Source organism: Carassius auratus, chromosome 42 (assembly GCF_003368295.1).
Source record: "Carassius auratus strain Wakin chromosome 42, ASM336829v1, whole genome shotgun sequence".
NCBI lineage: Eukaryota > Metazoa > Chordata > Actinopteri > Cypriniformes > Cyprinidae > Carassius > Carassius auratus.
In genome coordinates, this window is record NC_039284.1 from 15,508,814 (window position 1) to 15,529,818 (window position 21,005).

A 21,005-nucleotide genomic window follows, 5' to 3' on the forward strand; every position below is an offset into this window, starting at 1 on the left:
CTGTGGTCTCTCAAACACTGGATAATATCAGTAAAAAAAAAAAATTATATATATATATATATATATATATATATATATATATATATATGATTTCCCTTAGGGCTTAAATTAACCTCCTCATTTAAATATAGCCCAGGCTTGTCAAACACTATGTGTGGATGATGGACAATGCTCCCATTAACACAGAGAACAAACTTGGCCATCACATTGTTCACAAACTTCCTGACTTCGTCCACCTTTCCTCCAGTGGTGCCTCGGGTCGATTGAAGAAAGCATAATCTTCATTTGTTCAGTTCTTTCTTTAAGACACTGTTGGAAGAAAGGAACGAGGTCACCCCAAACACTGGACCTGGGAGGACACACTGAGATTGGTGCCCATGGTTTCCCTTGCTCGCTTTCCACCACGTCCAATGTAGCAGTCCCAACAATCCAGATTGTTGTAGAACTTGAATGTAGAAAAAATGTAGAACTTACTCATGTTGAAGGATATGTTCTCCTTTCTAGCAGCCAGAATCATTTTAATAGTGAGTGAATGTTCTGTGATTATAAAGCAGCACTTCCTCCAGCTGGAGAGCAATTGGTCTGTACGACAGCTATCCGTGCCGATGCGGTCTGTATGGCCGGTCATCTGTATGATCAGCTTCTGTATGACCAGTCATCAGCATGCTGGCCATTCTCTTATGCATTGCATCTCTACCTGACGAGTCACTCTATGTCTTATGTTTTTATTTAAGTTTAACTATTTCTGATGGAAAGAATGGCTGTTTTAGTGTTATTATCAACATTGTTGTTTCATAGATAAACAGAATATGAAATATTGATAAATGTAAAGGCAACCAAACAGGCGTCACAATACACAGTCTCATTGGGGACCGTCTTTTACACTTTCTCAATCCTTGACTCTTGGTCAGGAGCCCTTGGTGTCATTGTTTAGTTTGTCCATTTAGTGCAGTTTGTCCATGTGCAGGGTATTTCATTGTTTTCATTAAGATACCTTTGCATCAACAGACGCTGTGGACAGGGACATTTATTACGTCAGTTTTGATGTCTTTTATCTCAAACACAAATTCAGCTGTATTTCATGATGACTGTGTTTATGGAGTGGAATCATTTTCAGTTATTAATACCTCAATGTTGAATCTTTTCACATAAACTTATTGTATGACTTCAGAAGACTTTGAATACAACACAAATACTTTTAAATACTTTTATAATCTTTTTTTAAAAATCCCTGATTATTTTTCAAACTACATAATCTTAAAGCAAACCAATCCCAGTCAAAGTGACTTGTTTTAAAGAATCCCCACATCCCCCAATTCCCCCAGCAGCGTCTGGTAAACTGATTGTGCTCTCTTTTTATATGTTAAATTGCACCAATGTCTCCACATTCCTGAGCATTATCACCTGGAGTCTTATCCAATGACGCTCCAGATATCTGGGTGGGGTTATATATATACTGTTTTCCTGACAGAATCTACATTGATTTTTTTATTTTTTGTGAAATAAAATTCTAAAACCTTGAAGGACAAACTGCTTTTTGAGATTCCTACATTGCCTACAAGGGACCACATACAACAAAGCCTACTAAGGCGATTTCTCATCTCTTTTTTCAATTCAAGACTGAAAAGGTAAGTTATATATTCTGAATTTAGATTCTGATAATATGTAAATGGTAGACTTAAAAAATAAATGTGTCAAAAATGCATGCAGACTGTTACAATTTGTATGTAGTCTCTTGGTAAATGTTAGTGCTGTTTAATTTCGATTTACTGTATATATTTGTTCATTTATTGATTTTTTTTTTTTTTTTTTTTTTTGTGTGGTTGTTTCTTAAATATTGTTTTTCATTTTGGCAAATGCAGTGTACCCTAAACAGATCTTGAATATTTCACAGGAAAATGAGACCCAGAAGAGTCTGTCCTGAAAAGGAAGCTTTGAAATTCATCGCATCTGGGAAAGATAAAGACATATTTCAGTCAAGAGTCAAGAGAAAGGTAAGTTATCATTTAAGACTCTGTCTCCAATACTGTATGACTGCAAATATTAATTAAATACTTGGCATAGTAGCTTATGAATTTCAAGAAGTGTACTGTGCAATGTTATTAATTGTTCATAGTGTGCAGTGTGAAAAAATACAGAAACAGAAATTATAGATGATCAGTGGCTTGAATATTTAGTGTATTTTAATTTTGATGCACTGTTATAAAGATTGTACTGATAATCATACTTGATAAAATGTTTAATATTGATAATCATTGGAACTCGAAAACAACTGGGACACATATTAAACTTGTATCATAAATGTATGTATTCTCTAAAGCTAATATGTGCGTGTGTATGTGTTTGTGACCAACAGATTGTTGATGAACAGAAAAGAGCAGATTTGTGTGCATCTGTGACCACAAACATCACTAGAGGAGAAGAAATGATGTTCGACTGCGGAGATCCTGACAGCTCATGGAGACAGGTACATTTCTATTTCAGTTAGCTCATATTTCTGAGTTATTTCATGAATTGTTATTTATTTGTAGTAGTCAAACTTCCTTTGAGTTTTAATGTAAAATAATGGAATTAACTTGGCAAACTTGTTACAAACAATGTTAAATCAGTTTGGTTTGGGATCAGTACGATTTTTAAATGTCTTTAAAAGAATATTCTGCTCACCAAGTCTGCATTTATTTAATAATAAAAAGTACAGTGAAAACTATAAAATAGTTAAATATTATCACAGTTTAAAGTAACAGCTCTCTCTCTCTCTCTCTCTCTCTCTCTCTCTCTCTCTCTCTCTCTCTATATATATATATATATATATATAGACAATATATCTATAGATATCTCGATATAGGTCTATTCAGTTTATTTTAAATAAATGCTGTAATTTTGAACTTTATTTTCATTGAATATCCTAAAAAGTACTATATATCACAGTTTCCACAAAACTATAAAGCAGGAAAATATGCTTTCAACACTGATAATATAAGAATCATTATTAATGATTGAGAACCAATAATAATTGATCATAAAAGAACATAAATTCTGCTAATTTAAATGACACTGAAGAGTGGAGTAATGATGCTGACATATTTCACAATTTTAAATTCATTTGACAATATTTCTGATCAGGTAAATGCAGCCTTGATTAGCAGAAAAGTCTTCTTTTAAAAACATTAAACCAGTCTTCCTGATCCCAGACTCACTGGTCAGGTGTGTTGATCCTGTGAGAGGTGTGATGTTTGTGGGGGAGAGAGAGAGCATGAACAGAGCAGATAGCACTACAACACAATAGAGATTATTGATCAAAGTGAAGGAAAAACAATCCACACTGGTATGGTCTTTACAATATTTCATAAAATAGTAGCACTTTCCCATAAGATGTCATTGGTTAACACTAGTTAACATGAAAATCACTTTTAAAGTGTTTATTAATGTTAGTAAACATTACTTTTATCATTAACAAATACAATGTTTGATTTTAATAATGTATTAATAAATATTATTTAATGGAGCTGAGCTAACATTAACAAAAAATAAACAGTTGTATTTTTTTTTTAATGTTAACAAAGCTTAAATATTTAAACAAATGTATTGCTCATTGTTAGTTAATGTGTCCTGTCCATCGCTCAGTGTTTTTAAATCAAACTTAAAGACTCATTTTTAACACCCTTGCATTTGAGTGATGCGGTGTACGGTTCTTTTGATGTATGTTTTTAATTTTTTAAAATGTGTATATATACATATTTTTTTATTTTAATTTTTGATCTCTGTTGCTTTTAAAGTAACCTTTTCTTGTAAAGCAGTTGGATCAATGATGGTTGTGTTAATGTTGTGCTCTATAAATAGAAATTGACTTGACCTGACTTATTGTAAAGTGAAACTTTACACTTCAACACTTTATTTTAAGGGAATAATGCATTAGTAATCCAGAATAATGCATTAATTAATCAATAATTATTAGCTTATTCTGGTCAATAAACTTGAATATCACTTAGTAAGAGCCACTCAATAATTGTGAAAAAGTTAATAATTAATTACTGGTTTGTTTATTCTTAACTAATACACAAATTTTCGTGTTTTCAACTTTGTAAAGTATGTATTACTGACATTAATTTTTTTAAATTCATTCATATATTTATTCACTATATATATATTTTTATCTTTTAATTTTCTTAAATAGCAAGAGCCAGAAAGCCCTGGTCAGAAACAGAGAGGAAACTCATAGAACACTGTTTCAAGAACTACCTTTCAAGAACAAGAACTGTTTCAAGAACTACCTTTCCAAGGCTCCTGGAAAAGTGGACTGTGAAAGATGCATAAATGCAAAGAGGATTCTAAAGGATAATGGAAGAGACTGGAAAACAGTTAAATACTTTGTGCTCAACAGAATAATTTCAGTTAAGAGAAGTTTGGGTCAACAGTACTGAGCCCATAAACCCTGAGAGCGTGTGATGTGGAGTATCAGTGTTGAGTCATAACTGTGCCGTGACACTGAAGGTCCATGTACATGCAGCATCAGTGCGTCATAGCATTGAAATGATTGACTACAGCTGTTTTCAGCTGCTGTTTGGGACTCTGTTTTAGACCTGTTATAACTTTGATGTAAGCCACTGTAATTTTGAACTATTTATTATTTTTTTTAAATAAATTTTATTATTTTCATTTTGATTTGTTGTATTACTTTTCTTGGCAATGTTGATAATAAAAATGGAGCCCCTAAATCAAGTGCTGCTCTGAAAAATGTCAGTGTGTTAAACGACAAGTGCCAATGCTTAAAAAGTATTTTATTGTGGCTCTCCATACAACACCTGACACTAATACACACATGGAGGTCAAAACTCAAAAATATATATTGATTGTTGCATTGAGAATTTTCAGTTGGTTCTACAAATGTGCAAATGTTAAAAGACATTCAGTCCATTTAATTTACTGGAGCCAACTGAAGATTTTAATGCAGTAAATAAAAAAATAAAATAAAAACACTGGTCCCCTGTTAGATGGTGAAGTGTGACGCCTGATCAGCTGACCTTACATTTAACAATAATTCACATTCTCACTATCTCTGAATGCTATGGCAAGGATGATAATATAATGTTACAATATATGTTGATTGTAACATTGATTTAGAAATTTAGCCAAGTGAATATTTTCAGTCAACATGAAATCTTCAAGAAATGTCAAAGCAACCAAAGAGAGGTCGCAGTTTACCATTTAACAGGGGACCTACGTGTTCAGATCAACATTAGCACTATCTATCTATCTATCTATCTATCTATCTATCTATCTATCTATCTATCTATCTATCTATCTATCTATCTATCTATCTATCTATTAAAAAAATAAATTATCTTGGCCTCCAAGATCAAACCGGTCCCCAGTTAGATGGTGAAGCATGACGTGATCTGTTTGGTTGCCTTTACATTTAACAAATTACTTTTATTTATTTCTGAATATAATGGCAATGCTGATAATACCCTAAAAATAGAGCCTCTGAAAAATGTCAGTGTTAAACAGCTAAAGTAGCCTGGTTAAAAGATATTTTACTGAACTCAACTGAAATTGTTCAATGCAGCAAGCTAACATATAATGTAGTTTCTTAAGTTAACATATAATATTGTTTCTTAACTTAACATATAATATTGTTTCTTAATTTAACATATAATGTTAATGTGTCTGTGATGTAAGAAGAGGTGATTCAGTCTAACAGGCGTCACACGTCACCATCTAACTGGGGACCAAACTCATTTTATCTAACACATTCACTCTTTACTGTCAGAAGTATTGACATGCAATTGTTATCTTAAAGAGCTCTTTCTGCTCTTTTTAACCTGTAAATTTGTTTTGTTGGTGTAAATTAACACAAACTAATCATTATGCTTTACTGGAGAAATTAATGTAATCATTTCTTCTCGCCTTTTATTGTTTGATTAGCATTAATGCCAACACTTAACTCAAGCCACAAAACAAGATTTTTACAGATACAAAAAGGAATCTTAATGACCAACTTCTGGTCTAAAAATGTTTGACTGGAAAAATCAACCTGTAATAAATATAATTTCAGTTCTACTTTCTGAGTATGAATTATCATATGCAGTAAAAACAACAACACTCAAGCTGTGTAAAAGGTTTTGTTCAACTGACTGGCTTCTCTCCTGCATGATTTTATCTGAGTCTCTTTAGACACTGGAACCGTACATGAATTATGAGCTTCTAGAATTGGGATCACAATTTGTCAGTCATCACTGATGTGACGCTGAGAGTGACTGACTGAAAGTGAACTCCTTTTCACAAACTGAACATACAAATAAACACATAACAAATAACATAATAGTCGTATTAGGTAGAAATAATAAGTGCTTTCTATATATTCATAGTGCAAATAGAGAAATTTTTCAAGCGAGACACAGATCTGTAGACAACTACAAAACCTGTTATAGCCTACATACTAGTAACAGTCTAGATATGTTATGAAGCCTAGTTTGCACGCATCAGGGAGACACTCTCAAAATGCGGGGTATTAAAATCCCTTTTAAATACGCGTACATGTTTCGATTTAATGATCGCGGGAACACTCGGCGGTGCTGAGCGTAGATTATACATTACAAGACATTAATTTTGTCAAACACTCTACAACGAATCCTCTTTTGATGTTTCTTATCGGCCAATGAGGGTCATTTTTGTTTGTGTTGAACAAAAAAAAAAGTCAAATAATAAAAACAATTCCACACAGACTAAACTGTACATGCTAAACGTACACAGCAACAGGTGTGTGCATATAATAGTGTTTTCTCTAGACTAAAGCACACTGGTCCCCTGTTAGATGGTGAAGTGTGACGCCTGATCAGCTAACCTTACATTTAACAATAATTCACATTCTCACTATCTCTGAATGCTATGGAAAGGATGATAATATAATGTTACAATATATGTTGATTGTAACATTGATTTAGAAATTTAGCCAAGTGAATATTTTCAAAGTCAACATGAAATCTTCAAGAAACGTCAAAGCAACCAAAGAGATGTCGCAGTTTACCATTTAACAGGGGACCTACGTGTTCAGATCAACATTAGCACTTTTCCATCCGTCCATCCATCCATCTATCTGTCTGATCAAATTATCATGACCGATAGGTTTTTTTTAGGAATGGGTTTTGATTGCATTCATACGTTGAGAAGTGTACTGGGGTTAAGCCAAGAAAATGTAAAATAAATGTAAAATATATATATATATATATATATATATATATATATATATATATATATATATATATATATATATATATATATATATATATATATAGTTAATTATAAGTGGCATTGCCTCTGCCCTTGAACTGTTGACAGCTGGTTGACTCTAATTATATTACTACTTTTTATTACTATTATTGTTATTTGAAAAATAAAGAAACTAAGTGCTAACAAACTAACTATAATGACACTTCTCAATGTGTCAGTATTATAAGTACATATACGTATATTGTGTATGTATATATATTTATACAGTAAAAACTACATTTGTTCAGACACCTTGAACATTTCAAACGCTATCACAGTTTATTTGCTATAGTTTAGATAATGGTAATAAAAGATGACAAGAACTCAGAGTTAACCTGTCAGAACAAATTCATCTTGATAATATCAGATAGCACTTAAGCAAAAAATGGTCAGGTCTATTGGCAGATTAATTTTTATCAAATTTACTGGTAATCTACTTTATGAGGAATTTTTGGTTATAATATGTCAGTTTTTCAAAATAATATATTGATTGTTGCATTAAAAAAAAAAGCACACTGGTCCCCTGTTAGATGGTGAAGTGTGACGCCTGATTGGCTGACCTTACATTTAACAATATTTCACATTCTCACTATCTGTGCATGCAATGCAATGTTGATGATAACAATAAAATACCAGTTCTTCATTCAACATACACTGTTAAAAAAATTTGGGGTAAAAAATATATAAATAAACTTTTTTTAGCATTAGAGTGAAATAATGATGCTAATAATTCAGACACTATTTTGCCTCACTGTAATGTGGTCCTCCTGGATGTTTGAGAATATGAATGTTTTAAGAGTTTAGAAGAGTTTAGGAGTTTAAAAGACTGGTTTGTGTTCAATCTCCTCTCAGAGCCTCAGAGTCTCTCTGGAACAGCAGGCATTCAGACAATAGAGGAGTGTGAACGACGTGTGTGAATTTGCCCTTACAGTTCCTGCCCCGGCCTACAGGGGCGCTGCTGAGAATGAGTTTAAACACACACACACGTCCAGGTCCCCACTTGGTCAAAATTAAAAAAACTTCACCAGGGGCTTTTTCAGTTGATTTTAGCATGATTTAAGGCATGTCTAACAGGGGACCTGAAAAATGTCCCCTCTTAGCTCTGAGGTCCCCTGTTGGTGAGTGTGTAACGACACCATGGTCCCCTGTTGGATAGGTAGACAAGTACACACACACACACACACACACACATATATATATTTATATATAATTAACATCAATAAAACTAATTTAAATTTGTTAATGTGATAAAAAATAACTAAAAGGCTTTATTTACTTATTGTTTATTTGTTTACTTATTCAATTCGATATTTAATTAAATAATTGTATTTTCTTTGTTTTTATTTATTTTAAAGTGAGGATCTCAAATATGGTGACACTATAAATAAAACATTAGGAAATTAATTATCATTAGTAAAACCTTTAAACGTTTTATTAATATAAATTCATATTAATAAAGCTATTTAATAGAGCTGTATCTTCTTAAATAAGTCACTTATCAGACTATTATTTTATTATAATAAAATAAATATTTTTGTTGATTTATTTAGTAAATATATTAATTTATTTTTAAAACAGTAAGGACCTCAAATATGGTGACATAATATACCACTGGTGAATTAATTATCATCCATTAAACTATGAACGTATTAATATTTATTCATACAGCTATTTAATAGAGTGGCATCTTTTTAAACAAGTTACTATATGAGAAATAATTTTTAAATTCATTATTTTGTAAGGTGATTGTAATAATTATACATCGTTATTTTAAGCCATTTTCACACTTTGTTAATTTGGAGTGTTTGATTTGGACCCTGATTAGTCTTCTCCGTTCGGTTCATTTGGGCAAAATATGAACGGTGATGAACCTTCAACAACATGAGCTGTGTATATCTACAGTCTGTATCTTGTTCTGTCATGAATGCTGAATGTCATTGGAGTTTCCAGCAGATGTAGAGTTACAGCGGGAACGAAAGCGTGCGAGTGCCTTCCCACCATCATTTCAAACACACTTTCATACGCTGCTCCCATTTAATTTCTTCCCCTAATCATGACTGTCTTGTGTTTCTGGACCGCTCTCAAGACGCCCTGAAAGCTTTAGTATTTCAGCCGCTATCTGTAGCGTGACCCCTTTCAACAGCTCCGCTCCGCTGAAGGTTTCGTTTTGTCAGCTAAGAGCTCTTTCATTTAGATTTAGTGAAACTGCGTTATGCAAAGCGGCCGGTCAGAACATGCCAAAACACGCAGGACTCTTGAACTCTGCAGTCGTTCACCGAGAGCAGACAAGAAAATGAAGAGCCTGAAAAGGAATATTTTCTCATCGTTATGCGATCGTTTGAATTGCTCGTCATGTTTTTTGTATTGCACCACTTCATATTCATATTACAGATAATTACAAGGGGTCTGCCACGCTGCTGTAAACAACTCATAAGTTGGCATAATTCTGCTCCGTTTCATTAGTCCTTAATTGCATGATTAATTTGACTAATAATTCCCATTTATTCTCTGATTACTGTAGATGTAAAAGCTATTTGGAAGGCATTAGTAAATTCGATTAGTGATTCTCAACTGGTATTTACTCAATATAGCTAAATAAACTGACTTTTTTTTTTTTTTCTTTGTTGCTGTTTTAGGTCATTTTCATACCTAGTTTGTTTGGAGCATTTGCTTAATTTTTATTTATTTTTTTGTCTTGTATAGGTAAAGATACATGGCAAAGAACTGGGATTCCCTCAACAGAAATGTATTTTTGTAACCCTGGAGCACAAACCAAGTATTAAGTCGATGGGGTATATTTATAGCAATAGCAAAAAATACATTGTATGGGTCAAAATTATCATTTTTATTTTTTTGTGCCAAAAATCATTAGGATATTAAGAAAAGATTGTTCCATAAAGATATTTAGTAAATTTCCTACCGTAAATATATCAAAACTTAATTTTTGATTAATAATATGCATTGCTAAGAACTTAATTTGGACAACTTTAAAGAAGATTTTCTCAATATTTATATTTTTTTTTATTTTATTTGCACCCTCAGATTCCAGATTTTCAGATAGTTGTATCTCAGACAAATATAATCTGATCCTTATAAACCATACATCAATGGAAAGCTTATTTATTCAGCTTTTGAGAAGTGTATTTTTACAAAAAAAACATTATGACTGGTTTTGTGGTCCAGGGTTACATATGTATAATGACCAATTCTGCCCTTGGTTTGCTGCTTCAATTAAAAAAATTCTGTTTGACTGAATTGATTTCTCTTGTTTTTCTGTTTTTGGGTGAACCAGACATCAGAGAATAGGGCCGTTGACTTTGAGACCCGTGTGTTTCTGCCTGTCACTCACAGATATAGCAGTGTCCCTTGCAGGTCTGGAGGGCCGTGACCCTTTAAGAGCCGTGTCTCCTTGCTGTTAAAAATCATCTGCAGCCGCACGCACACAGAATTCATCTCAAGCTAAAGCCGCTCCGGCCTGAAGCTTTAGCGGCCAAAGGCACAAACTAAAGGCCAAGAGTTCTGTCTTTGAACCATCAACAAGAGCAAGACATGGCGCTTGGGAAGCTTCTTTCTTATTAAAGCTTGCCTCGGTTCCCATCAGCGGGAGACCACCGAAGATTCCCATCTTTGAGGATGTTTTTATAGACGCCGCAAGCCTTAAGGAATCGCAAACTTACTTCACAAAGCCACGGTCCTGACAAATGATGGATCATGAGTTGCTGGCGCCGCGGGAGCGAGCGCTTCTGCCGGGTGAGGAAGAGGCTTCTGTGTTGACAGCAGAGATAGGAATAGCAAATAAGAGCATGACAGTCTGGATGCTGTATTTGGCTTTGTGAGAGGCGGAGAGCGATGCTGCCCAACGCCTGGTGGATTAGGATAGTGGAGGACAGCCATCCGCTCGAATGGAGACGGCTTATTTGGCTGCGAGCCGTGATCCTGTGCACACGCCGCCGGATGGAGGATGAGCAGAAGCATGCTGTCGTTGTTTGACAGGCCCTCGTACAGTAACGAACACGTGCCATTTAAAGAGACCTCGCTCTGAAGAGACGTCTGTATCATCTCCGTCATCCAAAAACGTTGCACGGCCCTATTTTCAACCTTTCCTTACAATTTCCTGGTTGTGTTTTACTTTTAACCATCCTTTTTTCAAAAGATAAAAATCAAGTCATGCCCTGTTTTTGATTTATGTAAAGCATAATGTGCTTTAAATAAAAATAGATTTTATTTTATTCAGAAGTTTTAGGGTCTGTAAGATTTATTTTAAGTTGACTATTATTTATTTTTTTTTACATTACAATCTCTCTCTCTCTCACACACACACACACACACACACACACACACATATATATATATATTCCATTCAAAAGAAAACTGTTTTCTATCTTAATATATTTTCAAAGTAGAATTTTCTGCATCCTTACTCATTAGAAATCATTCTAATATGCTGATTTCCTGCTCAAGAAACATTTCTGATTATTCATAATTATTATTATGTTGAAAACCGTTGTGCTGCTTCATATTTCTGTGGAAAATATTTATTTTGCTGAATTATTTGGTGAATAGAAAGGTCAGAAGAACAGCATTTATTTGAAATCTCGATTTTTAAAGAACATTATAAATGTCTTTACTGTCACTTTTGATCAATTTAATGAATGTTTTCTGAATAAAAATATTAACTTAAAAAAAATGAATCTTAACCTGTTAAATGTCACCCCGTCCCGTATACGGGACGCCTACGTTGACTATACTATATTACAATCAAATCTAATCTAATCTTGACAAACTATATATCGTTGGAAAGGTCTAAGACTCCCAAATTTATTTTTACCAATATTTTTTGTAAAAAATTATGTAGGAAAAGTTATAGATGAATTTATGACAAGAGTGCACCCTCAGAAATCTACATTACAAAAGGAGCTTTGACCTTTGTTTAAAAAAAAGACTTCCTCGTTGCCTTTTTCTCTATCACATTTTAGAAATCATCAGAAGTGATATATCACTTGAAAACATAAAATCTCAAAATTCATCCTTCAAAACCCATTTTAAATTCAGACATTTCTGATTTAATAGAAAGTGTCTGCTTATGAGTTTGTGGAGAGTAGGTTACAGTACATGTACAGCAGCTTTACATGAGTGCTGTGCGTTTCTGCAAGAAACTGAAACGGTCAGGTTTATTTTGTACATCTGGTTTTATTCTGATCATGCACTCTTAACTTCAGACTTTGAAAGCGAGATGCAGCATGCATAGCGTTTCCTCATGGATGCTCTTCATGCATAAACCAATCCAGAAATGGAAGTATTTTGGCAAGTCAGCTAAAATGAACCTAGACATGTCATATTTGCCGTTTAGCTTTGACTGCAGGCACATGGAAAGTGTTTGAACGCACACAGGATTGCTGCAGATGAGTGTATGTGAATCGTAATTCCACTTGCTCTTCTGGTGTACTTTAAAAACTCCAGCAGGTCACTTTCAGCAAACGAAACACCTACTTCCAAGGAAGTGTAAGTGTGTGGCCTTCACCTGGGGACAGAGCGGAAAACTGTTTCTGAACTCCAGCTAATATTCGCACACAATCATGACATGAGTGCCATGTTGTCCGTATTTAAATTGCTAGGAGGTGTGTGTTATAGCACAGGTTTTTGACGTGGCACACAAGGGAAATTATAATTGGAAATGGTGGTTTTATTGTTCTGCAGGTAACGTTTTGTCCACAGCTCTCGACGCTTGCTCTGTCTCACACGGCCGGCTTCAGACACGATTAGCCGCTGGCTGTTGAACACGTCTTCAGCGACTGGTGAAGTGGGTCAGATGTGTCATTTTGGGGTTAGCATGTAAGGGATTGCGTAAGTCAGCTGCTCACACAATAGACTCTCATTTGACATTGAAGAGTCTTGTAACCCTGAAACCGTCCCGCTGGGGGTTTTGTTGGATGATCCTGTCAGTCTTATTAAGATGGTAAATGATGAGCTTTTATTTTCTGCCGTCTTCCTCATAGTGCTCAGTAAATAAGCATAAGCCGTTGTATCATAAAGGGGATAAATCTTTGTGTGTCACTGCAGATAATACAAACAGTTTTCAAACACAAATTGGTGGCTTTATGTGGATTTTATTTCAAAAACAATGTCTGTACATCACCGCGAAATCAAGAGTGAAACATGAAAATATATTTTAAATAATGTTAATAGATTGACTATTTTAACAACAATTTTGATTGGGAACACAATAGGCTAATAAGAAATGTTTTAAATTAGATAAGTATTTATTTAAAGTAAAAACTGCAGATGTTCTCCCAAAAATGAGTTTAAAAATAATGTTGGAATGTTTCAAAGAATTGTATTTATTTCAGATAAAGATTTTCCACTGAAATTGGTTTAAAAATAATTTTAATATTTCTGAAGTATTCGTTCATTACATTTAATTTCTTTTAAACTTAAGTATGCTGATGTTGCACCAAAATTGACTTGAAAATAAGGTTGTAATTTCATGGTAGTCATGGTAGTATATTTTATTTTATTTTATTTTTTAATATTTATTTTTTATATATTTTTATATTTTATTTTTATCAAATGCTCCAGTTTTCCTCTCATCACTCTCAACTGTGCTCTCCATATGTAAGGAGAAAATAGACTTGACATATTTCAGCTTCATGATGTTATATTTATTCAGCATAGATACAACTTTTGACAAGTTTTAGTGAATGCAGGTGAGTTTCGTTACTGCTCGCCCACCTGTCAGCAATATGAACATGCATCTCTATTCTGAGGAGAAGCAGGTGGTAGGGAACTTTCAGATTTCTGCTCTTTCCACATGCTTGAATCATTTTCTTAATGGCATTCATATGAAGCATGACGAGGTCTGGCTCAGTCCTGCAGCTTACAAAGAATCCTTCAGCTCTAATATATTAACACTGCAGCGTGTGGCCGTTAATAAATAAGTATTGTTTGCATGTCTGCTGACCTTTTCTTCTTTCTTTGTTCTTTGATCTCATGCCATTTGTCCTGTGAATCATCCGAGTGTGTGCGGCTCTTTATTTGCTTCTTATCAATGATTTAGACTTGAATTGTATTCAGATGATATTCAGCGATACTCAGACCAGCACTGAATTCCACAGATAGATTCCTACACAATCATAACACAATCATTCATAACATTTGAAGTCCTTGCATGTTTATTAAGGTTTTTCATTATAATTGCGTTTTAAAATACCATCGAATAAATGCTGGCTAAACAAAAGGTCAAATTAAAACCAAAAATGTGCATCTGCAATGGACAAAAAACTGTATCTTTGCACTGTCAGACATGTGAAGTATGTTAAGACTTGTATTGGTGCTCTTTATGACTGTTTACAGTTTGAAGCGATTTTGCTCATTTTGTCAGGTGAATTTTAGATGAAATTGAAAACATTTTTGCAATGGCACACTGGGATGAGAAATGTAGATGGAATGGTAAATTCACATTTTCAGACTTGGCAATGAAAAACGCATTGACAAACCCAAAGCCCACACTTGATGCTAAAGAGGGATCTTTTTATGTTTTCTTCTTTTTATTTACAGTTTTTAAATGCATATGAAATAAAAGTAGCATAAAATCAAGAAGACGTTTAAGACTTATTTTCAGCCACATTTTCTCTCCTTCAACTTGCTTATGGAACAGCGAGTTCTGTCAGCGGCATTATAAGATCCATCTTTTGCAGACACAAAAGATGAATATGAATTAAAGGCTTTGTTCCAAGAAAATAAACAAACAGAGCTTTATTGCTATCTTTGGCTCACACAAATATTGTGCAGAACAGTCATTTTTTAATTGCACTGACATACGAGATGTCCCATTTTGATGACAGCATTGAATATCATTTGCAAACATTATTTTGTATACACAAAGCATATTAAATGCAATTAAAACATCTAATGTTTCAAATAACTTTTTGGAAATAAAGTATCAGCATATGGGTGAATTTGTGTTCCATTCTCACTCTTGCTAATTCTGTGTTTCTTAAAATATATAAAAGAATAATGATTTTAAATTATTGAACACTTGCTATGTGTACATATACATTTATATAATTTTATATGTACTACCAACATTTGTTTTTGCGATGCATTCTTGTCTGTTGCAGATTTGTCTAACCGTTTAATGTGATCTTTAATAAAATCTTATTATTCATTTCATTATTGCAAGCAAGATTACATTCAGAAAATGTATTAATGAACTAATTTATCTACCAATTTTTGGCTGGTTAGCTTCTTGAGCTTCTGTTTTCTAATTGAATTTTTATTCTGTAAATATTGGGAAAAGTAAATGTTCATATAATAAAACATGATTTCATTAAATAATGGCATGGAAACTAATTAATGTTTTGGGTCAACAAAGTCAATGCTTTGGGTTGAGCATCATACTGTAGATTCAGCGTGTTTTAAAAGGATTAAGAAAAATTAGATATTGTGGATGTTGAAACTAGTAGGATTCCATAGGACAATGAGTTTTGCATGTCCACTTCCATTCGATTTTAGTTCCTATTTTCAGCGAAGTGATTAAAAGTCCGCCTCGATCCCGCAAAACTTCTTTCCTGCCCTTTGATTTACAGTCAATGAGAGGCAGATAAGAATTAATTAGTAAAATGTTCTCTATATAGATCTCACTTTCATGCACCCAGTCAAATTGCTGGGGGCCGACCTTGGATTTTCCTGCATTATTGATGGCTCTAATCTAGAACAGCGGCGTAATTAAAAGAGCGAATGGAATGGAATATTAACAAAGCGGAATGATGTACCAGTGTCTGGCAAATGGGCTGTAATTGGAAGCGTAGACTGTAATTAAAGGCTGGTCTGTTTACTTGAGATGTTCCTCTCGTTGAAACAGGTCTCTGGGCACCCAGCGGTGGAATCGCAGACTCAGGGCCAGGTCCTGGCTAATAGCGTCCGCTGGGGGCAAACACCCATTAACCAGTCCACACCCTGGGACACGGATGAGCCGCCCGCAAAACAGATGAGGGAGAAAGATATCGCAGGTAAAGAGCTGAAAGCAAAGCCAACAGTGCTGCCATAGCACCTCTTGTTCGTTATATTTTCATGTGTGCATGGATTGATGGATTACTCAAAGTGGCTTCAAATTAGGCATCGGCTATGGGAAAAATATCATAGCATATTTTTTTAATGTCGGAAAACGATCCACAATCTTATTATGATTCTTTTTCATGTTGGTTTTCAAAATTATTTAGCAAATTACTGATCAGTAGCCAAACCAACTTCCCTGTGTAAAAATATAGCCCTCCGAGAAAACAAAACAAGAAAGAATAAGGAGTAACAGACTATTTAGGCCAATGTAGGGGTGGGAGATATGAACAAAATCTTATTTCAGGTTAATTTGATTTAATTTTACTTAATTGTTTATCTTTATTAAAATATGTATAGCCATAAATGTTATATTTGTTTTTAAAGTATAAACAAATATTTACATTACAAACAGTGAGACAAATGAAGTAAAAGAAAGAAACAAAATGTGCACTGGTCAGTTTTGGGCTTTTTGGCTTTTCAAAAATATGTCGTTTCAGACGAGTGGATGGAAAATGGCCAAAATAAATTTAAGTATTTATTCCATATATCTATCCATCTATCCATCCATCTGATTTTAGTTCATTCATCCATATTAGTCCAACCATCCATCCATCCATTTTCCATTTGATTTTAGTTCATCCATCCATTTAAGGCCATCTTTCCATCCATCCATTTTAGTCCATCCATCCATACATCTTCCGTTCGATTTTAGTTCATCCATCCATCCATCTTCCATTCAATTTTAGATCCTTCCTCTATTTTATTCCATCCTTCCATCCATCCATCCATCCATTTTCGTCCCATCCATCCATCCGATTTTTAGTTTATCCATCCATTTTAGTCCATCTGTCCATCCAACCATTTTATTTCATCTGTCCATCCATCCATCCGTTTTAGTCCATCCATCTATCTTCCATTCGATTTTAGTCCATCCATCCGTCCGTCCGTCCGCCTGCCCGCCCTCAAAAGTGTGGCAAAATTTAGGTCAAATGTGCATTGATGCATGACACTAATGCTCCCCCTGTAAAGGCAGACCTTGGAGACATTTTAATAGTTCACAATCTAATATTGTCATATCACATGCATCCATGTGTTTCTTTCTCTGCAGCTCCTCTATGGCTTCCTCAAGTCGCTGCTGCCGTCAGCCAGGCTGGACTCTTGGCACACACATACGCTATGCCGCAGGCGCCAGCTTACAGTCAGGTCACGGCTGTCCAAGCACCCATCGTCGGTGTGACCCCGGTGCTCCAAACCCCCCATCCACAATTACCCACACACTACCAACTCCCACAGCATCCTTCACAGCCAATGACTAACATGGTCCTCAATGTCCAGAGCCAATCCCTCGCCATCGGCGGCCTGCCTACAATGCCCAGCGTCTGCCAGGTCGCCCATCCCGTCCACACGGTGGTGGGCAATGGCCACTTGACTCATCCCATGGTGCAATCCGCCACCATGAGCTCTTCGGTGCTGCCCACCAATGGGCCGATGACGAACGGCCAGCAGGAAACCGCCAACAACAGCCTGCAGATGCTGAGAACGGTCGGATTGGGGAAATACGAATTCACAGACCCCTGGCATCCCAAAGGTAAATTATATTTCAGCCACAAGTTTTCCTGGACATTATAATGTTTTGTTGTGCTCCTTTAGTCTCCGAAAGAATTGCTCGCTATCTTTGACCTGCACAGCTTGATGATCTTGAATATATTTATTACTTCCCTGCTTTTCACTTTCAATAAAATCCCCCCATTCATCAACATCCTCAAGACGAGACGAGTCGGGTTGGATTGCCTTTCTTTTTTTTTTTCTTTTTTCTTTTTTTTTTTCTTTCCTACCCAACCAGCGCAAGTTCCTAATGATTTATGAATTATCCAGCAACCAGGAAATACATTTAAGATCACGTAGATTTACGGGGTAGTGGATGCTTCTACAAAATTGTTGGGTCTAAAATGGCAGAAATAATTTCCATATAAATGGAAACCTTATGTAAATATAGTGTAAATGAATTTCAGTTAATAAATCAACACAGTCGGGACAGGCAAGTTTAATGTACCATAGCTAATGATTTATTACTGGAAATAAACTTGTAGCGTTTAATGTAACTCGAGTACGTCTCAACTTTTCTCCTTCTTTCTGTGTTTTTGGACTCTCGTTCTTTATATTATTCCATATAAAAAATGCAATAAGATTATTCAAAAGAAACCAGTATATAGTTATTGTGTGCCCTAAAGCTCTCAGATTACCTTGATTTTCTAGCCTGATACAGGCAGAAATCTATTTTTCTGTCTCCCTGTATTGAATGTCTTGTTGAATCACGTAAGGTATTAATCTTCTGAAGAGAAGAGGACATAAGACGAGTTTGCTGCCCATTTATCTGCTTGTAATTGCTTCATGGGATGATGGGAAATAAGATGCCAAAGACTTTGTTCATTAAATATTGGCAGTTTCTACCTACATTTACAGATTAATAAGAACTGGACAGTAGGGAGTATTCTTTCATGTCAACAGAAATGACAAATGGTTTTTGAAAATGTGGTGTTTTTTTACTAGTATTAGACCTGACTGTGAGTTTGCTTTAAAGATTTTAGGAAGGCTGAAGAACTTTAAGCTTGTGCACTTAAACTTGTGCACAGAGTTGCATCAAAAAAAAAAAATCAGGTTTTTGAATGTAGAAAGCTGTTTGAATAACCTAAGAAATATGTGTAGGATTGACATTGGTGGATTTAAGTCGTCATTTTGAGAAAATAGCATCAAAAACTGATTTTTTACATGTAGAAGAGTTTGATTAACTAAAAGAAATGGTGTTGGGTTTATATCAATACATTTTCACTCAGGAGTTGCTAGTCAATTTCACAAATAATTACAAAGAAATGGCAACACACTGAATTTAACATTAGTTTTTGAAGTAGAAACTCAAATAATAACTCCAACATACTCTAATAAAGTTGTATTATTTAACTGCAAAAAAATATTTGTTACAGTAAAAGTGGTGGATGTTTTCAAGGACACCTGATGCCAGCAGACGGATTATTGAAACTAGAAGATATTAGAAATGTGATGCAGACCCCAGGATTTGAGTAGCACTGTGAAATAGAAAGATGCATAAATGTTTGCTGTGTTTTGCCATTCTTCAGACATAGATTGAGACAAAGTGCATTTGAGAAAGCAAGTAATCTGATACAATGCAGGAGGAGCTGAATGCAAACTAATGGCGTCCGAAGGAAACATTCAGCTGTAGGGATGGACTTGTGCACAAATATTTTAAATGAAAATGTAGATTTGAAAGATTTGGCCAGAACTGATCTATAAGGAAGGATAATGTGCTATTGAATGGGATTCTTGGGTTAGTGCATTACATGCATTCATTAGGCAGATGTTTTTATTCAAAGTAACTTGCTTTTCATTCAATGTATACTTTTTATTGGTACATGCATTTAATGGGAATCAATCCACTGACCTTGGCGCTCTGCTGTTTGAGTTGCAGAACACTGTGTGGGACAAAGCTGTTGGTGCTATTGGACTTTTTCAGTTGGAAAATTGAAAAATCATTATAGATTTTTCTGTCAATTGAATGTCTGAAGATGTGAAGCCTTGCTTATTTTCTCTTTAAAACCAAACCATACAGTACGTCTGCTTCATGAAACCATAGTTCAGTCCAGTTTTCATTTCTAACCTCCATCTCTGTTTATCAAGCCCCCTGTGCTTCAGTGTGGAAGGGGATCTCTGACAAGGGAGGTTTAGGATGAATTATCACGGCTTTATCTCTCTAAACAGTAAAAGCTGCTCCATGCAGCTTGATCTGCTCCTCCTCTCCTCCGAGAAGAGGAGAGACGTCCATCACAATCTGACCTCATCCTGCTGCAGAAACAGTGATTAGTGCCCTGACTTAGATAAGGTGCACTGATTTTTAGCAGTCTTTTTGCCAGGTCATGTTACATTATTATTGTTTCTATTTAGAGTTAGAGAGTTAACATTTGGAATTAAACTTCAGCACATAATGCAATGCACCACTGAGTTGAATTGTTGAATCATCAATGTTGAAAAGACTGTGTAATATTTTGTAATAATTATTTGATGAATAGAAAGTTCAAAATAACAGCATTGATTTGATTTATATATATATATATATATATATATGTGTGTGTGTGTGTGTGTGTGTGTGTGTGTGTGTGTGTGTGTGTGTGTGTGTGTGTGTGTGTGTGTGTGTGTGTGTGGATATCTTTTTTTTTGAGACTTCGGTTATGTGTGATTTGGTCATTTTGAGTTTGTGAAGTGAAATGCTTCTAGCCACACAAGCTCAATTTCATGCATTATTGCTTTCTGAACATGTCTGAACCCAATTCCTAATGCAGCGTGACTACAAGTCACATTCTGAGCATTGCCACAAGGGACAGTATAGCAATCATTAGCATAAACTGTCTTCTTCTGCAGTCACTTTCTCTTTCAGGCAAACTACTGCGATGGCAGAGCAGGGATTTGAAGAGAATCTTGAGAAAGTTGGTTAAAGTTACTTTTGACATGTAGATAGCAGCTACATGAATAGTCCTACATCTGTTTTAATATCACCCCCCTTGACTGCCGAGGTTTGTTTGTATGCATGTCAAGTATTTGCATCTGCAAATGTGTGTAAAACTTACAGTTTTGAGTGCTGGTAGACTGAAGCTCAGCATGAAAAGTACTGA

General features: G+C 34.9%; 1 protein-coding gene across 3 annotated transcripts in view; it reads left to right on the forward strand.

The window, feature by feature from the left end:
* The window catches only part of LOC113060823 (kelch-like protein 29), a 124,148-nt gene that overhangs the window by 33,348 nt on the left and 69,795 nt on the right, over positions 1–21,005 (forward strand). For all 3 annotated transcript variants that reach the window (XM_026230027.1, XM_026230028.1, XM_026230029.1), the window contains 2 exons: positions 16,130–16,277; positions 17,432–17,911. In XM_026230027.1, the coding sequence (XP_026085812.1) occupies positions 16,130–16,277; positions 17,432–17,911 (628 nt within the window). The remainder of the gene's footprint in view (positions 1–16,129; positions 16,278–17,431; positions 17,912–21,005) is intronic.